Genomic DNA, 20,170 nt, shown 5'->3' with positions numbered 1-20,170 from the left:
GCCGGTGGACTTGGGATCGCAGCCCGACTCGTAGAATTCAAGCAGCCTGGTATGCACGCTGTCTTGGGCCGTGGGGTGTCTGATGTTGATACCCGAACTATACAGGTCAGGAGAAAGACTTGCAAGCAAAAAGAGCCAGAAGACTAAGGACAGCGATGAGAGATTACGTATGCTTCCTCAATTATCTAAACGTGTAAATTCCATCTTACTCAGAGCGAGCACCTCGACAAACCCCGATGTTAAGCAAAAATCCGGTGGCCAGTCTTCCGCAGCTTTTGGAAGACCATATTGGGGTCATACTTCTCGGCGGCCGCCCTGATCTTGTCGGTAGCGTAGGTGGTGATGGGATCCTGGCCAGCATAGGCGTAGTTCAGGAAGCGCCAGTCCCAGTTGACCCCCAGCGACGTGGCGTAGGCGTCGACCTCATCCTGCCACTGCTGCATGATGGGCAGTGCCACCGCCTCGTTCTCGGCGCCGTCGACGGCCAGGCTGGCCAGGAACAGCACGCCGTTCTCGCCCTGGGACTTGGCCTCGAGGTTCATCGCGTTCCCACCGTTCGCGTCGCCGTGCTCGATCATGGCCTGCGTCAGGGGAACATCGAGCAGAGGGTGACGAGCTGGCTGTCTTGGCTCACGAGTCCGGCCAGTTTGCCGGCGATCAGCTCCTCGTGCTTGTCCGCGGCGAACTTGATGATACGTCTGTAGCGCTTGTCAGCATTCGGTCAAGATGCCAAACTATATATGTATTGACTTACGGGTCGTTCTTGTAAGCACCGGTCAACCAGATGTTGCTATAGTACCAATGTCAGTGTTCAAACAAGGGAAGGTAACGACGCAGGCACCTACCGAAGTCCATCAGGTTGGCCGACATCGAACTCGGCAGTCAGCTCGTACATGGGCGCCGATCGGAGCGACTTCTTGATGAGACCCGACGTGTTGAGGTATCGATCGTAGACGGGCGGATAGGCAATATCGAGCGTGTTGTCCATGGCGACTTGCACAATCAGAGAGCGTGCTGCGAAATAAGTTAGACAGATTGATTCATCTTCGGTCGTCATACTTACTCAGTGGGTGTAGACCCAGTACAGCATGGTCGAGCTGTTCTTGTCCAGGTGGTTGTTCTCGACAAAGTCCACGTACGCGTCGGTCAGGTCGTCCGCCGCGCTTAACTCGTACTGCGCGATTCCGCCCCAGATGTTGGGCTTTGTCGGGTCAGGGAACTCGATGACGTACATGTCGAAGCGGGTGACGAGGCCGAAGTTGCCGGAGCCCCCTTTTAGGGCTTGCCACAGGTCGTTGTGCTCGTCAGCATTGGCGTCGACGATGGTGCCGTTGGCCAGGACCACTTGGAAGTTCTTGGCGTTGTCGCAGGCCCACCCGTGCGAGGTGGAGTGGAACGAGTTGCCGCCGCCCGTCGTGAAGCCGGCCACGCCCACGCCGCCCGCGCGGCCGCCCGTCACCGTTACTCCGCTGTAGAGTGGTCAGCGAAGAGGACATGACACAGACTGCTCCGCACTTACTATGGCTCCAGTGTCTCGTACACTGGCTGCCAGGAAGAGCCCGGGCCGATGGAAGCTATCTTCTCGACGGGATCGTAGGTCGTCTGGTTCATGCGGCCGAAATCGATCGTGACGCCTTCCTTGATGCTGTTGGAGGCCGGGAAGTCGCCATGGCCGCCGCTCAGAATGCCAAAGGAGCATTCGTTGCTCACCAGTGTCTGGATCACGACAGCGGTGTCCTCGGCGCTCTCAGGCTGCACAAAACACCAAGGCGGCAATGCGGCGCTGGCGGACCAGATGGACTCAACGAGGCCCCGGTAGTTGGAAGTGTTCGGAAAGTAAACCTTGCCCGCTAGCGATGCCTCCTGCGATAAAGCATTGCACTATTGTTCAATGTCAGTCAACGATCTTTGCCTCGCTTGATGTAAGAAGGCGTGGGAGTAGGGGGGTTGCTCACACAATTAGACACTGCCTCAGCGCATGCGACTGAGACTTGACACAGCAGCAGCAGCGCCAAGCTGGTAAAAGATTGACTGCGTTTCATCATTGCTTGGGTTGTTGCCCGGATCTGACCTGCATATGCTGCCACACTCAAGGACGAACCGTAAATTTGGTATGGAATGTACGCCGCGGCCTCCAAAGAAAATGTGATGGCTACATACAGACATTGGCCGCCCAAAGACGATGAGGACCTGCTTTTATTTCTCTTGCACCCGAGCCTGTAGACCTGCATGTCCGCTCATCAACATCTGCTTGAGTTGCATCTCTGCATCCTTGCAGTTCGCTATGGCCCGTTCTGCTCGGAATGTTAACCGAGACTGGAAGATAAAGAGTGGTCTTTTGCTGTGCCGCCGCGGAGCAAATTGGGAGTGGGACGACGATGGTGGTGATTGGAGAGGGGCGGCGATCTCACCACCCAAGCGGGAAGTCAGCCCGGCGACCCCCACTCGTGAGATTCTGCATTGCCTTTTCTGCTACCCCTGCATAACATTCAAGTTCTTGTTTAGTTCTCTACACATATGCTATCTGGTATCTGAATGACACAGGAAGCCTGCATTATAGAAGGGACATCCAAATCCTTCGGGGCCTGGAGACAATAGACTGAGCACCCTTTCAACGACAGAGCGGGGCTTCGTTCCCAGTACTGAAAGTCCTTTCGAGCTCCTAGCCGTGCATATGTGATATCACCCTGGCCTACCACGGAAGCTAGATCGTACCAGCTCTGATCCCCTGTCGTCTCCGATGCGGCAGGGATCTTCCGGGCTGCCGCGCTCGGCTGTCTCGGAAAGCAGTTGTTGCCGTGAGAATGCATTGCGGCGTAGCCCGCGTGCCGACCTAGAATTCTGAGTACGCGGCATATCTGATGTAGGAGTCCTTGATATATGCCAATCGCCTTCGCAGATGTGCTGGCAGAATGCAACGCAGCACGGCGCGTCTCACTATGCCTGATTGGGGGTTTGCTCATGCTTGCCTCGACGATGGCTCTTATTTCTCTGCCACGGCCCTCCCTCGAGGTTCTGCCAATGGCACAGACAACTCACTCTACCTCGTTTCCACAGAAGAAGAGCCAGAATCACGTGAGCCATAGATCGGGCAGGAGCAGCTCCCACGGCGGGCACTTCGTTGTATCTTGTGGACCGCCCTAGCCGCGGGCTGTCTCAACCCCTCTCGCAGCCACGTCTCCAGGTCGGACAACTTTGAGCGGGTCCGGAGGTCGATCACCTTTGCACAGACGACCGACAGCCGACGCACCTTCTTTCCATCTCGACTCACTCTTCAAGGTCTGGAAACACTTGACTCGAACTCGACAGAGACGGCTCCCATGTCGGGGTTCCCGGTGGTAGACGGAGTCCACGTGTTGCTGCCGCCGCCCGAGGGGTATGCCGTTGATCTAGCCAACCCCCAGAGAAACGGCGAAGCCGGGATCTACTGGTGCTATGCGATCGGAAGCGCCCTGGCTTTGGTGTTCCTGGCGCAGCGGCTCTGCACGAGGGTCTTCTTCAGTGGTGGGCTCCAGTTGGATGATGGTGAGATGAGACACGCACTACAGAGTACGCGGGAGCTGGCTAACTGGTGTCGATGGCAGTGTTTATGATTCTTTCGTGGGTTCGTACATTGGCCAAATTAACGAAGATGCATGTCACTGATATCATCACGATTAGGGCTTTGGGCAGGCAACGCAGCTCATTTTGGTTTGTAAGTAAAAGCGCCAAACCCGTCGGTCGAAGCTCACAAGAATCGCAGACGAGTTTGCCGCCGCCATCGAGGGCGTGCATGGATGGGAGCTGACCATACCCAAATACGAATCTTTTTTGCTGGTACCTCATTCTTCTTCGACGTCCCCTTGCTGTCCGCTTGCGCTTACCGAAACCATCCAGCTCTCTTGGGTCAGCCCTCCGCTCTATGTACTCGCCGGCAGCTTCGCCAAGCTGGCTATTCTCGTAGTGTGTCTCCGCCTGGCGCCGAGTGGGTGGTTCCGGGCCTGCTCATGGGCCACAGTCGGCCTTGTATTGACGCATACGGTAGTCCTCATCTTCGTCATGATCTTTTCGTGCTACCCTGTGAGTCCACCCACCTCATGTCTTCTTGCCCATGACTGATCCGAACCGAGCTAGGTGCACAAGAGCTGGGACGTCAGCATTCCTGCCACGGAGGGATCTTGCATTGATGTGGTCAAGCTGTACTTCGCTACGGCCGTCGCCAACATCATCACGGATGTGATACTGTTTGTTCTGCCGATCCGCCTTGTCTCGCAGCTTCGGATGCCCAAAGTGCAAAAGATTGGTGTTGCTATCATCTTCACGTTTGCTTCTGCGTAAGTATGCAACTCTACTCTAGCCGACGTCCGCAAGTTGACGTTTCTCAGAACAGTGATAACGTCCATCGTGAGGTGTGCCTACTTGCCCGAGCTCTTGGGCAACACGGATCAGTCGTGGGTCATTTCACAGCCAAGCCTATGGGCGTAAGTTCCCTCATCCGTATCCCGGACCACGAGAAGCAAAGGCTAATGCAGCACAGCATCATCGAGGCCAACCTGATCATCGTCTGCGGCTCCGCACCCACACTCCGGCGGTTCTTTCGCCACGTCGCCCCCAGCCTGATCGGCGATTCCGCGTCCCGCGGCAAGTCGAGCAAGGAGACGTACCAGCACGATCCGGCGCTGGTGACGTTCGGTCAGATCTCCAACCGAAGGAACTACGCCCGGTTCGGTGAGGATAACGAGATGGACGGGATTGGCAACAGTATCAAGATCGACGCCAGGCGTAGGGACGTTGGTGACAACAGATCGCTTGGGGTAGCAGACCTTTCCAACGATGCGAGAAGCGATAGGGCAATTATCACGGACACTGTGACTGTAGAGTATGATAGCAGGTAGAAGAAAGCTAATGTCAATTCGTGCTACGACTACGTTGATGTTCTCTAAGGGGTACAGTACCAGCGAGTCACACCAGTCTATTTGAGCAGGATACCGAAAGTCAACATGATTTCTCAAGATCTCGGGATCCTGAACACCGGATACTCTTCACCCCTCCCAACCGGGATGATGTTGAACGTGACGTAGCTGTCGATGTTCTCTGGCTCAAGCGCAATGAAGGCCAGCGCAGCGTTTTTCTGCCTCGTGCTGACCCGGAAGCTGCCGGCCGGCAGAACCACCTCGCGCGTGGCAGTCTCAGTCGTCACCGTGTTGAGGACGTGGCCTTCGTACAGCCTGGACCCCAATGAGGACGACACCACCGTCATGGCCTCGACGGGGCCCCGGAACTCGTGGGCCAGCGTCTCGACCTCGAGGCCCAAGATCTCGAGACGCTCGGCGATGTCGGACCAGCTTCGGGGGATCAAGTAGGCCTCGGGCCGGGCACGGGTGAGGTTAGCGCGCGACGGGGTGGTTTCGTACCACGTCACCGGCGCCTGGACCACGGTCCCGTCACGCCGGTCGATCATGGTGAACGTACGGTTGGAGCGGGGGTAGGAGTCCGTGACCACGATATCGTCGTCGCTGTCGATGAAATCTGCAATGGCCCCTTCGACCGTAGTGTAGATCTCCTCGGTCTGGTCCCGGGCCAGCTCCAGGATCGCCTCCATCTTGAGCAGCGCCGTTGCCACGCGGCGCTGGAAGTGCTGGTCGCCGAGCCGGATGCCGCGCATCTCGATCAGGAACGAGATGGCCTGCGTGAGCCCGACGGCGTTCCGCCCGGTGCGCGCCTCCGTTACGGCTTGAGTAAGAGCGATGGCGGAGCCCGGCGTGCTGTTGGAGGCGCCGGTCGCGTAGTGTTCCCAGCGGAGACCGTGCGATTCGAGGCGGGCGCCCATGGCGGGGATGAAGTTGTTGAGGACCTGGTCGCGAATGGCTTGGTGGATGTTGAGGTTGATGCCGCCCGAGATCAAAGAGTCGGCGCCGTGCTGGTAGTGGCCGCCGTACACCGTCGGGGCCGTGAACTCGTCTGTAAACCAGAAAGTCAGTAGCGGGATCAGGTGCTTTGAACATCAGAGCAGTTACGTACGCATGTCGATGGAAATGTGTGGGCTATACTCGCTGACGGCCCGCTTGATGCCGCGAGACTGCGCGCGCATGAGCTTGATGTGTTCGCGGTTCGGGTCGAGGTTGACGGCCAGCTGCCGCTGGAAGTAGGCCACACCGTCCACATTGTACCTCGGCAGGATCTTGATGTCCATCTTCTCGAGCAGCGATGAGGTCCACGTCTGGTTGGCGTTCATCTTGCCGAGTAGCGCTAGGACGGACTGGTCCGCCGCGGGCTCGTTGCCGTGGATGGCGCCCTGGAGGTACACGCGGAGCTTGGGGGTGTTTTGCGGGCTGGGCCGCGACAGGAAGACGTAGGGGATAGTGCGGCCTTCTTCCGAGAGGAAATCGGCAGACTGATACGTCATCCAGTCATTCTTCCGCGCCAGATCTCGGATGAAGAAGTCTTTGTCTTTTGTCAGCGAGTTTCTTGAAGTTGTGTTTTGTCAACGCACCAAGCTCCATGTGGTCAGTCGGACCCTCGGTGCCATTTTCGAAGCGAGTGGGAACCGACTCGGGATTCATGAAGGCAGGAGATAAGAGCTCAATGTCGACATCGGGGAAGTTCCGTGCTACCAGCTCGCTGTCCTTGACGGTTGGCAGCCAGTTCTCCCCATACTTGAGGCCCGACTGGGCTCCGCCAGATTGTGCCCAAATGCTAAGGACTGCCGACAGGCACGCAAACCAGCGCAGCTTGGCTCGTACAGAAAACATAGCGAATCTTTGATGGAACAGCAGAGGTCAATCGTATCCAGCTCAATTCCATGTCTATGGTGTGGCAACGTTGCATATTTATATACGGCAGTTTCCACCAGGATGTTAAGCTGTCAGGCCATCGTCTTCTGCATGCTTCGATCGTTGTCCGTACAAGCGTGCAGCTATCTCTCACTCTGAGCATATCGCTCGATGAGGAAGGTCACGAAGAGGGGCAACGCTTGGTATGGAGAAGTGAGGGGATGTGGAGAGTTATAGTAACCCAAATCCATGGAGATGGGCACTTGGCATCTTGGGGCATGGAGATGGGCAGGCCAAGACCTGCAGCCAAGGCCGCATGATACGATGTATCGGCAGGTTGCCGGGCTATCTGCGTGATGTCGCCGCGACTACTGATACGAATTACCCCCAAAAGGCTTTTCTTAGAGAACTGACGTCTGAGTCTAGAGGCATGGACAGTCATTCTTGTGAGAATAAAGCGTGTACGTACAAGAATGCCAAACCGAAGATTGATCTGATCTAAAGACTGGGCCACAGCATCATCAACCTCTGCCTGGTTCAATTGACAAGACGTAGTTGGCTAGAGTTGAAGACTGGTCCACATCAGCTTCAACCTCGGCGGCTTGATGAGAAAGTGGAACGCCCGCGTCGTCGACAGCCACATGCCATGGCATGGCCGACTGCGAAGTCGCGGGGCGACTGAGATAGCTTCCCATCCCGGAGGCGCCGCCGTCTCCACCACCCCCCCCCTCGTGGCAGGCCAGCATTGTAATCTGCCGAGATGCCGTTCTTGCGGATCGTGACTGTAATGTGTATCTAGGTACTCATGTGTTGCTATCAGCCTCGGCGGCAGACCACGGCAGGGTGGCCAAGCCCCTGAGCAACTCTGTCACTACAGCGGGGACGCCCTTGTCGAACCGGAAACCAATTATCTGACCTGCAGAGGCAGCCTAGCGCTCGTGGGCACAGCTCGATGGGTCAGGGAAAGCGCCATGCACAGAGAGCACTCTTGCTTCTGTGAAAGGAACGCCTGCTGGAACTCATGTTGGCTCTTCAGATACCAAGAGGCCTCCGGCAAGGCCATGCAAGTCAAGAGAGCCAACCGCGGTGGTTTTGCAGAAGCCAGAGATACAAAGTGAAGCACAACGTATATACAACACGTAGTTGCTTCTGCTGGCCTGCGCTGGTATGAGTCGCAAAGCAAAAGAATAGGAAAAAAAGAAAAAAGTCAATACAACACGTAGCTTAAGTTGCCAAAGATGAAGATAGCACGTTGGATTGAGCAGCAGACCAGGCGTGGAAGCCCAGTTTCTGTTGACATCAAGCCCCTCTTCAACACTCCGGGTCAGGTCTCGACCAAGGCCGTTGACAAGCACCCCTCATCGGCCTCTATAGAACGTTTGGTTTTGCTAAAAGTGTATGTTCGTCTCTCACAGACCAGACATCTTTAGCTTGCATTGATCAAGAGAGTGTTCTTTGGTCAAATGACGAAGCGGCCTTGCCAGATGCTGTCGATCCACCTCAATATGATCAGTAACCACAAGCAACGACAACACTAGTCCTGAGATCAGCGAAGCCCTGACGGCTTGATCAAGTATAGTGAGGGGAGTCAGATGTGTTTTTATATGCAAGGCTCCGTCTATGTGACATGCCTCCTGGTCAACTGCTTCGAGAGCCGGCCTACTTGCGTTGATCTGGCATATGATATGTATGGCCTGCAGAATAGTTCGATGCCACGGGTATGCATCACGGCCTCAACGACGCCTCTCCCCAGAGTACGTACAAGTATGCTGTCAGGAGTGCTTGGGCGAGGCGAGTTCCGAACGGGATTTGACATCGCCTCCGCATATGTAAGAGGACTGCTTGAATACCTTCGGCATGCGGACCAGAACCGTGCTCAGGGGCCATGGCATTGCATACTCTACTGTGGAAGTATGGTGCGGTAGCCTCTCGGGCTAGGGGTCGTCATACATGTACAGAGCTTCGACAGGATAGACTCGGAGAGACGGTATGGCACAGCTCCCGAGTACACACAGGTTACCAGGATGTCGGCGATAGAACACTAGGGAGCGCCGCGTAGCTACTTGACCTCGGCCCCGCTACTTCACTTCGGCAACAAGAAAGTCTTTTCACTTCTCGAGATGGCGGCTACACTCTGCTCGCGTCGTGGCTGACACATCCTCAAACGCCCTAGGTCCTCGTCTCCGGGTCCAGATAGGTCAAGATGTCGAGGCCGTGTTGGGAGAGGACGGGAGCTTAAGGGGGACCGAGACAGCACTTGCTAGCCTCCCGTAGCTTTCAGCAAGCTCACATGATCACTACATCTTGAAGCTCCAAGATAAGGGAGGCCAGACTAGCGAGCTCGGCGCACTTGCTCTGGACTCTTTGCAAAATGCCATGCTCGAAGCCCCCGCTTGCATTCTATCAGCTACTTGCCCTGTTTTTTTTTGTTTTTTTTTTTCCTTTTTTTTCTTTTTTACTTGAGATAAGTTGGTGTCAGGGCCGTGTACCTCGCGTGAGGGCTAAGGGGGTAGGCGCCGTCACGACAAGGTCGAGGTTGTCATCTCTGGCCACGATGGTTGCTCATTGTCGATTGCAGCTTACTTTACTATACCGTCGCTTGTACGTACGCAGCGGCGCATCCGTGACCTGGCGTCAGGAGTGGCTCGAGCAGCGTGGAAGACAAGCGCCGCGGCCCTCTGCTGGCTGCACACACAGCCCAGGTTTTTCGTGACTTTAGATACAAGCACACTTGATAGCTTCCTGTGTTGAGTCTGAGTACGGGGGAGAGTGTATATGCAGAGCTCTAGATCTCCATCCAAGAGATGAGCCTACATCTCTGCAGCCCTTGCTCCAGCTTCGGGTGGGAGACGGTTTGGAAACTGCGATGAGGAAGCTAATGAAGTCACCATGCGTAGATGATGATGGGTTGAAGTATATATGAGCCAACCAGAGAGTACCATGTGGATGCAACCGGGTCCTACATGCTTGAGGACAGGAGTAGAAGTACAGTCAGCTTGTCACTGTATTGGACCTAGGAGACGAGCACGCTTCCTCGTATTCGTCCGCTATGCCCGAGGGGTTTAGCTATAAGCTGTGCAGGGCGGGATGGTACACTTGCTTGGACACGGCATGTCGCCAACCAAGGAACCCAACAAAGCCTCCATCCTCTACCACCCTCGCTTCTTGCACGACGAGGTCACCTCTTGGCAGCATGTCTTTTGGATTTACAAGTAGCTTGTGTTCTGCGAGGGCGTCGGCGAGGCCTTTCACAACTTCCTTGTCGAGGGCGGCATTCGCGACGCCGACCTCTGGAACGAGGTTCGCACCGCCATGTCTTAGGGCAACTGGCATCCTCAGCCGGATCAGCTCATCTCTTCCAAGGCGAGTTGTTGATTGCTTGAATGGCGATTGGCCACGCCAGTGCTCCGCGGACACTTGGCACGTCAGCTTGCCATTCATCAATCCCCCGCTGGTGTGTTGCAGGTCGTCGTTGTTGAGTTCTGTACCCTCTTGGCTGACTTGACGGCTGCCTTGTGTAGGTCTTATCATGACTGTCTCGTCGCTGCTGGCTGTTCATGATCTATGTTGTTGTTGCTTTCTGTCTCTACATGGTAAATGTGTGAGATAGATGTGGTTGATCAAAGCCTTCGGCAGAGCCTATGATGCTGGATCTTGGGCGATTTCATCTTGGTTGCGACTTCAGCCTTGCAGGTCTTTCGTGTCTGTCGTGTCTTTCAAGATTCCGTAGTTCGAATGGTGTACACAGCTCTTGGCACCAAGACAGCAGTCTAATGTGAACCAGCCCGTATACAGTAAACCGTCATCCTAAGTCACGAGTTCACAACGCGTCATAAAGACAGGCGGAGGTGCATGACCTTCACAAGACATCAGACAGCACATCAAATGGAGAAGACATCATTCATCGCCTAAAGAAAAAGATATATTCCTCGCCACGAGCCCTCGCGTCGCGATGCGGTCTATGACCGCGTCCGTCACGTTGTCCGAGATCCTGTCCGAGACCGTGCTGGCGACAATCTCGACCAAGTCCTCGTCCTCTTGGAACTCGCGGCAGTACTGCACCTCGCCGTCCAGCCGCTCCATGTCGTCGCGCTGCACCGCCATCTCGAGCTCGAGCTCCTCCACCCGGCCGTGCGCGCGCTCCGCCGCCAGCCGCACGGCCCCGATGTCCACCTCGCACTCGCGGATGCGCTCCTTCTGCTGCCGGTTGTCAGCGAGAAGCTCCTCGATCTGCTTGGCTTGCGCCTGCACGAGCACCTCCAGCATGGTGAGGCGCTGCAGCACGGCAGAGGATTCGGCGGACTCGGACCTCGGGGAGAAGCGCGCAAGTCGGGCTTCTTGACCTGCAGCCCGGCGTCCGCAAACGCCGCATCCTCACTACAGGTGCTGCTCGTGCTGCGCCGCTGCCGCTGCCGCTTTGTGCCCTGGCTTTCCGACTTGGCTGCGCAATGTTAGATACCCAGAACAGTGAAGGGAGATCGCAGGTGAACGTACTTGAAATTGGAGGCATCGGCGGCCCTGGGCCTAGTTCGTCATACCGCGGCGGCGGCAAGCTGCTGTGGTCTTCATCTACCAGAGGCGGTAGTGGAGGCGGAGGTGACAGAGTCCTGTCCACCCATCTACAACCGCCCGACCCGCCGAAGAGTCGGGCCGTCTCGGTATACGGAGGCAGCGGCGCGGCACGGCCAGCAGCAAGCAATGCACACAGAGGCTGCAGATGGGCCCGCGACGCTTCCTCGTCCACCATATAGATGGACAGCTCGGTCGCTCGGGCGAGGGATCGGAGGGCGTCGAGGACCATGCCAGAGGCGCGGCTTCGTGCTCGCAACGGAGATGGCGTGTTGCTCGGGATGATGAGCCGGGCAGGCTCGCTGAGCGTCATGGAAAAACGCGCCAGCCTGCCCGGCAGCTTGGCCCGCACGTCATCAGGGGCGTCGATATCATCGTGGTACGTCGGCGACTGGATCTGGCTCGGGTGGACGTGGACGTGGACGGGGGCGTGGGCAAAGATGCCCTTCAGCTTGAGGGGATGGACAGTTGCAGGAAGACGCCGGTGGGCTCGTCTTCGCGATCGGCGTCTAGCGGGCTTCTTTGGGATTCAAACACGATGCGGGCGTCAGAGGGATCGGGCATGGTCAGGAAGGATGATGATTCGTGATTTGTCTCGGACCATTGCAGGGCTACGCGGGGGATCTTAAGAGATTGGGGACGGGGATTCAGATGTGACGACATATCGGCGGCACCTAGATCTGGTCAGTTTCCAAGGGTCGGCGCCACTTACCGCTGGCTGCCGCTGATGCGCGCGCACACTGGACCTCGCCGGTGCAACGCAACGCGGTCGGAATGCAAAGACAGAGTGGCGCCGGGTTCGACGGATGGCGATCTGGCCAACTCCTCCTTGCCGCGCGAGCGCAGCCGAGATGGACGAGGAGATGAGAGATCCCTTCCCAGTGCCCTAGCCTTCCATAAGTGGTGTCAAGCAGAGACTACAAGACGCGACCGATGGGTAGAACCAGTAGAGTACGGCACTGGGCGTGAAGTACAGGCGCCCGGCTGCTTTGCATCCGACGTGTTGATTGAGGAGCGACGAGGCGATGCGGCGTCGATGATGACGAGGAACGGGAGGTTGGAGCTGGTCGCGACAATTGACGATTGGCGATTGATGATGGATGCGTTTCTTTGACGGTTGTGCAGGTCTTTGGAGGCGGTGGATGGATGCCCAAGACTGGAAGGCTGGTGGTGTTGCATTAAGCGGTGGTCAGTGCGGCTGGTCGGGCTGGGTGGCTGGTGCTATCACGTGACCGCAGCCAACATATGCGACTGGGCCCACACCGCCACGGTGTGGCGGTTGCAGTTGTTGCAGCCAACGCGATTGGCACGGCTGATGATGTCGCAAGCAACACTCCCGGGCAGTCCTGCTGACCTTGGTGAAGAGATAACAATACCAGCGCCTTTCTTGATTGGCCCACGTCTCGAACTAATTAGTACGAGAGCATCGCGATCTTTCCAGCAGCACCAGGCCGGTCGCAGCTCGCAAGATGGCGTCGTTATATTTCCACCAAATCCGATGGCAACATCGTGCCCAGACCTCTCTCAAGTGAATAGGATTCCAGTGCAGAGGCCGCTTCTCGATGATGGCAACGCTTATTTAATGGTTGGCTGTTGGTATCATGGCGCAGGGTTTCTGTCGCCGGGTTTCCGACGCCACTTATTGTCTACATCATGGTTCCGGGCTTCGAGCTGTAGCGAGCTCGACTACTCCTGTTGAAGTGGACGGCTTGCTATGGCGTCAGTTCAACGGATTGCATTTCTTTCGGCTGAATGGGAAGAGTCCAAACTACTGTACCTCTTAGACAATACCGAGCCACGAACGCCGTGATGGTAATGGCCGACAATGTTTCTAGGACGAGGCCAGGGACATAGTTTGTTTGTGCCAACTCAAAGTCAACTAGCCCATCTAAAACACCTTTGTGGGAACTCATGCTCAGCTGAGCGTATGTATCGGATAGTAATCATGAGCAGCTCACGGAAGCTGGGAAACGAGTTTGCAAGGCGAAACTACTGCATCGACTTCTATTCATAATGGGCTGCAGACAAATCGGCAGACACGGCATCGTGACTGGCATGCGAATGTTGGCATCTGATCGGCTTCGATGGTTGGCGCCCCAAACCAAGGTGTGACGTGAGTCAGCCCTTCCGGCCCTTGAAAGTCTACGAGCCCACCTAGTGTGCTGGCGACTGAAAGCATACAAAGAGAAAGCGTTCAAGACGGCCCGAGTCGGGCATTTCCGATGCTGACTAGAGAGCAAGGTTAGACGTCGTGTTGACTACGCTTCAAGTATCAGGTTTCACATCCAACATATATTGACACCATGCAGGCAGACGTTGCATGAGAACATTGCCAACAATCTGCACCCCGAGTCAGAACTGCATGATGCTGAAGCTATCTATCCTCTGGTGTTCGCTATACCAACTTCCCCCACTCACACTTCGGTATATCACACCACTCTGGCCGGTCCCAGTCTAAGCCATGGACCCCCTAAGACAACCAACATGGAAGACAAGTCGCTTCCTACACAGGCTCAAGACGCCTTGGAGCAGGCCGTACAGTTCTCCTTCGACCAACAGCATGAGGACGGGCACTGGGTGGCCGAGGTCTCGTCCGATGCCACCTTCACCTCCCAGTATGTCATGTTCAAGTACGCCGTCGGCCTGGACTTGGCCTCGGACGGCGATGCGATCAAGCTATGGCTGCTCAGAGACCAGAAGGAAGACGGCTCTTGGGGTCTGGCGCCAGAACTTCCTGGTAACGTCTCGACCACCGTCGAGGCGTACCTAGCCCTCAAGATCCTCGGCGTCTCCGCGGACGAAACGACAATGCTCAAGGCCAGGGACTTCATGATCGACAACGGCGGCTTGGCCAAAGTCCGGTTCTTCACGCGGTTCTTCCTCGCGACCTTCGGGCTGATCCCATGGGAAGCTATCCCGCAGCTCCCGGCCGAGCTCATCCTTATGCCCGCGTCGTGCCCGCTCAACATCTACAATCTCTCCTCGTGGGCGCGGAGCACCATAATCCCCGTCCTCATCGTGGCGCACCACAAGCCGCTGTACGCTCTCCCGAACGGCCGCAGCCCGGACAACGACTTCCTCGACGAGCTGTGGGTCGACCCGAAGAACAAGAACGTCCCCTTCGCGCCGCCCCTGTCCACGCTCGCGTGGGAAAAGGAATGGATTCAGCTCTTCTTCACGGCCGTCGACAAGATTCTCGCCATCGCCGGGGGCTCAGGAACTTCCCGACTCGAAAAATGGCCTTGGCCAAATGCGTAGAGTGGCTGCTGGAGCACCAAGAGCCCGAGGGCGACTGGGCGGGGTTCTTCCCGCCCATGCACGGCAGCGTGTGGGCCCTGATCCTCGAAGGGTATACCCTGGACCACGACGTGATCCAGCGCGGCCTCGCTGCTCTCGAACGGCTGGCGGTGCAGGACGAAGGTGGCAAGAGGCTGACGGCCACCGTGTCGCCGGTGTGGGACACGTCCCTCATGGCCGTCTCCATGTGCGACGCCGGGGTGGGCTCCGACCCCCGCATGCGCAAGACCGCTGCGTGGCTCCAGTGCCGCCAGCTCCTGGGCCCCGAGGGCGACTGGCGCGTCTACAGCCCCCTGCCAACAGGCCGGGGGTGGAGCTTCCAGTACCACAACAAGTGGTATCCCGACGTCGACGACACGGCCGTGGTCGTCATGGCGCTCGCGAAGCAGGACGCCCAGTGGCTCGAGTCCGACTCCTGCGTCCGCGCGCTGGCCTGGATCATGGGGATGCAGAACCACGATGGCGGTTGGGGCGCCTTCGACTGCTATAACAACAAGTTGTGGTTGCACAAGATCCCCTTCAGCGACATGGACAGTCTGTGCGACCCGAGCACGGCGGACGTCACCGGCCGCATCTTGGAGTGCTTTGGGCAGATGCTGGCGCAGGGAGCGAAGCGCCTGGGCGAGGTGTTGCAGAGGAGATTGGCAGCCTCCGCAACGCGCGGCGTGGACTACCTCCTGAAACAGCAAGAAAAGTTTGGTCCGTGGTGGGGCCGTTGGGGCAACAACTACATCTACGGCTCCGGCAACGTGCTCCGCGGCCTCGTGCACTTTGGCAAGTCTGACCCGGAAGTGTGTTCTTCGATCAAGGCGGCGGTGTTATGGTTCGAGTCGATCCAGAATGAGGATGGGGGCTGGGGCGAGACGTTGGCTTCGTACGAGTTCCCCAAGTTGGCAGGGCGAGGGCTGAGCACGGCTGCTCAGACGGCGTGGGCGCTCCAGTCGCTGTTGTTGTTCCGCCCCGCGCATTGCCGGGCGATCCAGGACGGGATCTCGTGGCTTGTCAGGAACCAGACTGTCGAGTCCAGCAGCGGGATGTCGTGGCCGACGGATGTCTACACCGGCACCGGCTTCCCGAAAGTGCTGTACTTGGGGTATCCGCTTTATCATCATGCGTTCCCGGTCATGGCTCTGAGCAAGTATCTTGCCGCTCAAAAGGAAAGAGTTCATCGAAATTTGGAGACCAGTGGTGGACATTGAGGTGTCAGCTACGGTGAGAGGTAGATTGTAACGCATTGAATTCCCGACATCAGTTCTTTATTAGTGTTTGGGTAGATAAATGAAATCGGATATAGAATGCTATCTCATTGCTATTATCAACCTGTTTGGTCTTGAAGTCTCACTATGTCTTGTGATGACCTGGTTGATCTTCTCGTCAATTGAGCCAGACTGGAGAAGAGGACTCCGACGTCCTCCAGTTTCACATGGGCCACCGTAGCATCACCATAGCAAGTAGTTGAGCATAGACAAGTCAGGGTTGGCTCTTTCGCGGCACCAAGTCTTCCACAACACTATGTCAGTATACTAGAGTTCACAAGTCAGATGCCGCTTGCTGAGCAGCAGAATCGTCCAGTCGCTTCGAGTCGCTTCAGGAGGGCTTTGGCTGTCTTGTGACGAGTCTTGACCTCATCGATTGTCAGCTGGAGAGGCCCAGCCAACCTACTGGTCGTGACCTCTTAGCGTGTATGGCTTCAATTGACTAGTTCCACCGCGTGGACTGAGGCTCCGGCCGGTGGTGTTGTCACAACCCTGCACCTGACAGCTGGCTACGTGAGCGCAATCCAAACCAGCTTGCCGTCGCTGCCTATTGGACTACCTAGTCACTACATAGCTTTCAAGTCAATCCACTGACCTTCCCAAGGCAAACAATGACGTGGTGTCTGGTGGAGGCCCCATCTGCAGAGCCGTGAGAATCAACAAAGAGGCGTCAATAGTGGAGGCCCTCGGACGGCGCGTGAATAGAGTCACAACAGGCGCTAGCGTAGACATGTAAACAATAGACTGTTGACAGTGGATGCTTGGTGTTTTTAAATTTGAAGAAACCAGTCCTTGCCCTCCATCCTTCCACCCACCCACCCATCCATCCATCCAGCCAGCCAGCCTGCCTACCTACCTACCTACCTACCTACACGCGCACGCACGTACGCACGCACACCATGGACGAGCAGCAGCAGAAGCAGTACCAAGAGCGCTACATGCGCGCCCAGGTGGAGAAGGCGCAGGCGCTGGCCGTGCCAGTTAACAAGGCCAGGCTGCCGGACCCCCTCGTCCCCAGCACTGGCGAGCTTTGGCAAAGGGGCCTTCTGCGCCCATTCTCGTGAGTATACTTCGTCTCACCAGCCCATCTTCTAACCACTTAACCCACCCCCTTCTGGCAAGCAGTCAACTAACAATGGATATGTAGCGGTCTCCCCGGGCATTCGCCCACCGACACGTCGCGGCCGCCCCCCCCGCCCGCTCGAGGACTTGGCCAATCTGGGCCTGCCAGTCGACCGCCCGGCCGTGTTGTCGCAGTTCGCCCGGCGCCCATCCGAGGAGGTGGTTTACATGTTTTTGGATTTCGAGAACGTGTGCTGGAAGGTGCCACACCCCGGCGGAGGCCACTCCGGTGCACCGTCCGAGATCGGCCTGGCTTGGTTCGATCCCTTCGAGCAGTGGCTGCGCGACAACGACAAGCCGAAGACCAGCGCGGGCCAGCCGGCCTCGTCACTTCCCGGTTCTTCCGGGGGTGCGGGGTCGGTTGGTCCAGGAGATAGAGGCCAGACCTGGTCTCGATACATCAAGAAGCACCATGCGCTGGTGGAGGAGCGGGTGACGCATGGTCTCAGGACCTGCCAGTCTCATCAGTGAATACTTTCATCAACTACGGCAGCGACATCTAACGAACGTAACGGAATAAACGGAATAAGCAACCACCTAAGTCGACTATAGTAACCGGGATAATCAAACCAGGACACTGGAACAACTGGAATAGCTGGAATTGCTGGAATAGCTGGAATAGTCTACATCCGTTGCTCCGTTTGGATAGATGCTCACAAACCTATTCGACCTACAGTTGCATCTGGATATACAACAGTGTTTCCCGTGTTCAACTTGCATCAAGGCCGCCTTCGCGTGTGCTGGCATGCTGGCCCTCGCCTGTCTCACAGATGCGCAGCGCTTCCAGTATCACCACCAAGTCCGTCTCACCCCTGCCCTCGACTATTCCTTTGTCGGGTTCACTCTCGACAGAGCAAACGTCACCAGCCCCTTCACATCTTCCAGTCCCGGCGCCTCCCCCACCAAATCAATGACAATACTCTCCCGCCCCCATCCCCTGGAACTATAATCAGGCGGTGACGGGCATCGCTGACCCATCTCACCCATCTCGCCCACCTCGGGCACGTGCCGCACCTCGCAAGAATCGCAAGAATCGCCGTTCCCGGCGCAAGCACAAGGATAGCGATGATGATGATGATTATCGTTCTGGTGACAACACCTCGGATTCGGAGAAGTTTTTCGCAAGGGACGCCGTTCCGTATACGGAAGGATAATTTTGTTCTGGTCTGGGTTTCTCATGTATTTGTTGGGGCCGCGGCCGGGTGCCCAATCCCACCGTTGCCCTCGACAGTGCCCGGTTCTTCCGGGGCTTCGGGGGTGGCGGAGGGTGCGGGCACTCCGGTGCGTGTGTCGCCATGGTCAGTCTCGGTTTCGTTTCGTTTCGTTTGGTTTTCTTTCTTAAGATGTATGGTGGCATCGCGCATGGCCGCTGGAGGAAGTGTCTGGAAAGGGGTACTGGAACAGGACATTTGCACATTGCTTGGGGGTTTCCTACCATGATGATGATGAATACAGCACGAAAACTGGCAAACATAAATGTATTGACCTGGATATTCATGCCAGGTGTGGCTTCCACCACTCCGGCGTACAGATCGGGAACGGCGATGAAGAGGACAATCACGTGGTTGCTTGGAAGGGTCAGGCCGACCAGCAGGCTCCCCATCAGCTTAGCGTTTGGGTGCCCTGGGATCCTGGCCGTAGTGTGCAATGTTGCGCAAGAGCTTGACTGTGTTGAACCGCGGCGTGAGGGCGTACTTATGAGGAGTTCGTTCACCACCGTTGAAAGCTTGAGCAACGTCCAAGAGCATGAAGGTTGTGCGCAGGTAGGCGATGATAGTATGGTATGCATCGTAGTCAGAGTTTTGTATGGGATCGTAGACGTTCTTGGTGTCAGGGTGTGTCCATTCGTACTTGACAGCGAGGGACTTGAGCACCTTCGAGGAGGCCGGGTTGGTGCAGTTGACGCCCCAGGACATCGTCACATGGATGACCCAGTCCTGCCACTGCGGAATACCGACAATCTGCACACCAGAGTCGGTCAGGTAGCGCAGCAGGTCAAAGTTCTTGAACAACTTGCACTCCATGTCGGCGACATGGCACAGCGGAATCAAGTTGCGCTTCCGAACCGTCCTTTGAATTCCATTTTATCAAATTGAGCCCAGGCATTTAATGTAAGCTCAAACGCCTGGTCTACATTGGCCCACGTCGAGCACTAAGTAACCACAGTATGTGGTTGTGATCAAGTCTTATCCATGAGACCTTGAGGAGACCGCTCGACGGAACCATGTAGAGATGTGTTGGCATTATTGGTTGCTATCTAGTTGCCGAGAGCTCAGTGTGATGTCTACAAGCTACGAGTACCTGGAAAACGACCAAGCAGATGGTATGCTGCAATGCCATAGCTGCCCCGAGTGATTCTAGTGTTGGCCACGACCATGATTGGCAATTGGCGATGCATCTCCACGCTTGCCACCTGAATGAGCAGCTTAGCACCACTGCCTCCTGAGCCCAGTAGAGGTCCACTCGAGCACTCGTGAAGGATTTGTGAACAGAGCCACACACAACAATACCAGGCAGTGGATGGAGGGAAAGAGCAATTGTTGCCAGTGGGGGCTAGGGTTGTTTTTAATCTTCAAAATTCAATCTCATCTTGCAATCTATTTTCCAACTTTCCATCCATTCATCCATCCATCCACACACGCACAGGCAAGCTAGCAAGCAAGCCCAAACACACGCAAGCAAGCAAACAAGCAAACAAACAAGCAAGCACACACATACACATACACGCACACACATACACACAATGTCGGGAGCCCACGCACAGATTCACTTGGCCACGCCGGTCGACAAGGCCGAATTGCTCAACCACCGCCTGAACAAACGCCTCTGGCAGCGCGGCCTCATCAAACATCAACCGCAAGTATCTCTATCTCTTTTGTCAATTCTCCATGACTTCCATGCATTTTTGAATGCTTTCATCGAGTCACCAAGCGTCCATCAGAATCCCCAGCATCTAATCAACCCATCGCGGTCCCAATCAGCCTGCCCAGCCTGCCCACACAATACGTACTACGGTGTCTTAGACCATTCATAATCTCAGTCTCTATGAATGCCTTCTATACAAGTAGCCCAATCAGCGGAGGTCCCTTTCCAGCAGCTGAAACTTGGTTTGGTTTAGCCTAGACTCATGTCGCCTCGAGAGATCCTTGAACGTTACATAGTTGGCTATCTGGG

The 20,170-nt window shown here is 56.3% G+C and overlaps 10 protein-coding genes across 10 annotated transcripts; 4 read left to right on the top strand and 6 right to left on the bottom strand.

The window, feature by feature from the left end:
• Window positions 1-239: 239 nt before the first annotated feature.
• PG997_010550 (bifunctional solanapyrone synthase) lies at window positions 240-1,057 on the bottom strand (the record flags this gene model as incomplete). The annotated part of the gene is given in 4 exon segments (XM_066814865.1): window positions 240-620; window positions 635-698; window positions 755-790; window positions 846-1,057. 4 exon segments carry the CDS (start codon window positions 1,055-1,057, stop codon window positions 240-242), a joined length of 693 nt encoding a protein of 230 aa, XP_066666827.1.
• A 6-nt stretch (window positions 1,058-1,063) lies between these two features.
• On the bottom strand, window positions 1,064-2,045 carry PG997_010549 (uncharacterized protein; the record flags this gene model as incomplete). The annotated part of the gene is made up of 3 exons (XM_066814864.1): window positions 1,064-1,469; window positions 1,520-1,881; window positions 1,956-2,045. The coding sequence occupies 3 exons, from the start codon at window positions 2,043-2,045 to the stop codon at window positions 1,064-1,066; spliced, it is 858 nt and encodes a 285-aa protein (XP_066666826.1).
• Window positions 2,046-2,939: 894 nt separating this feature from the next.
• PG997_010548 (uncharacterized protein) lies at window positions 2,940-4,874 on the top strand (the record flags this gene model as incomplete). The annotated part of the gene is made up of 8 exons (XM_066814863.1): window positions 2,940-3,075; window positions 3,145-3,525; window positions 3,585-3,604; window positions 3,661-3,694; window positions 3,743-4,059; window positions 4,114-4,313; window positions 4,389-4,460; window positions 4,517-4,874. 8 exons carry the CDS (start codon window positions 2,940-2,942, stop codon window positions 4,872-4,874), a joined length of 1,518 nt encoding a protein of 505 aa, XP_066666825.1.
• Window positions 4,875-4,987: 113 nt separating this feature from the next.
• On the bottom strand, window positions 4,988-6,731 carry PG997_010547 (uncharacterized protein; the record flags this gene model as incomplete). Its single annotated transcript, XM_066814862.1, has 3 exons — window positions 4,988-5,940; window positions 6,001-6,423; window positions 6,473-6,731. The coding sequence occupies 3 exons, from the start codon at window positions 6,729-6,731 to the stop codon at window positions 4,988-4,990; spliced, it is 1,635 nt and encodes a 544-aa protein (XP_066666824.1).
• A 3,087-nt stretch (window positions 6,732-9,818) lies between these two features.
• On the bottom strand, window positions 9,819-10,283 carry PG997_010546 (uncharacterized protein; the record flags this gene model as incomplete). The annotated part of the gene is made up of 1 exon (XM_066814861.1): window positions 9,819-10,283. The coding sequence occupies one exon, from the start codon at window positions 10,281-10,283 to the stop codon at window positions 9,819-9,821; it is 465 nt and encodes a 154-aa protein (XP_066666823.1).
• Window positions 10,284-10,649: 366 nt separating this feature from the next.
• On the bottom strand, window positions 10,650-12,500 carry PG997_010545 (uncharacterized protein; the record flags this gene model as incomplete). Its single annotated transcript, XM_066814860.1, has 4 exons — window positions 10,650-11,095; window positions 11,247-11,815; window positions 12,034-12,207; window positions 12,253-12,500. The coding sequence occupies 4 exons, from the start codon at window positions 12,498-12,500 to the stop codon at window positions 10,650-10,652; spliced, it is 1,437 nt and encodes a 478-aa protein (XP_066666822.1).
• A 1,305-nt stretch (window positions 12,501-13,805) lies between these two features.
• PG997_010544 (uncharacterized protein) lies at window positions 13,806-14,579 on the top strand (the record flags this gene model as incomplete). Its single annotated transcript, XM_066814859.1, has 1 exon — window positions 13,806-14,579. The coding sequence occupies one exon, from the start codon at window positions 13,806-13,808 to the stop codon at window positions 14,577-14,579; it is 774 nt and encodes a 257-aa protein (XP_066666821.1).
• Window positions 14,580-14,635: 56 nt separating this feature from the next.
• Window positions 14,636-15,817, top strand: PG997_010543 (squalene-hopene-cyclase; the record flags this gene model as incomplete). The annotated part of the gene is made up of 1 exon (XM_066814858.1): window positions 14,636-15,817. One exon carries the CDS (start codon window positions 14,636-14,638, stop codon window positions 15,815-15,817), a length of 1,182 nt encoding a protein of 393 aa, XP_066666820.1.
• A 956-nt stretch (window positions 15,818-16,773) lies between these two features.
• On the top strand, window positions 16,774-17,910 carry PG997_010542 (uncharacterized protein; the record flags this gene model as incomplete). Its single annotated transcript, XM_066814857.1, has 3 exons — window positions 16,774-16,934; window positions 17,022-17,333; window positions 17,673-17,910. The coding sequence occupies 3 exons, from the start codon at window positions 16,774-16,776 to the stop codon at window positions 17,908-17,910; spliced, it is 711 nt and encodes a 236-aa protein (XP_066666819.1).
• Window positions 17,911-18,171: 261 nt separating this feature from the next.
• Window positions 18,172-19,020, bottom strand: PG997_010541 (uncharacterized protein; the record flags this gene model as incomplete). Its single annotated transcript, XM_066814856.1, has 3 exons — window positions 18,172-18,378; window positions 18,432-18,564; window positions 18,692-19,020. 3 exons carry the CDS (start codon window positions 19,018-19,020, stop codon window positions 18,172-18,174), a joined length of 669 nt encoding a protein of 222 aa, XP_066666818.1.
• Between the last annotated feature and the right edge of the window lie 1,150 nt (window positions 19,021-20,170).

Source organism: Apiospora hydei (genome assembly GCF_038363865.1).
Source record: "Apiospora hydei strain CBS 114990 chromosome Unknown utg000007l_segment0_segment0, whole genome shotgun sequence".
Taxonomy (NCBI): domain Eukaryota; kingdom Fungi; phylum Ascomycota; class Sordariomycetes; order Amphisphaeriales; family Apiosporaceae; genus Apiospora; species Apiospora hydei.
The sequence above is the reverse complement of the archived record's forward strand: the minus strand, read 5'-3'. Positions and strand labels throughout refer to the sequence as shown.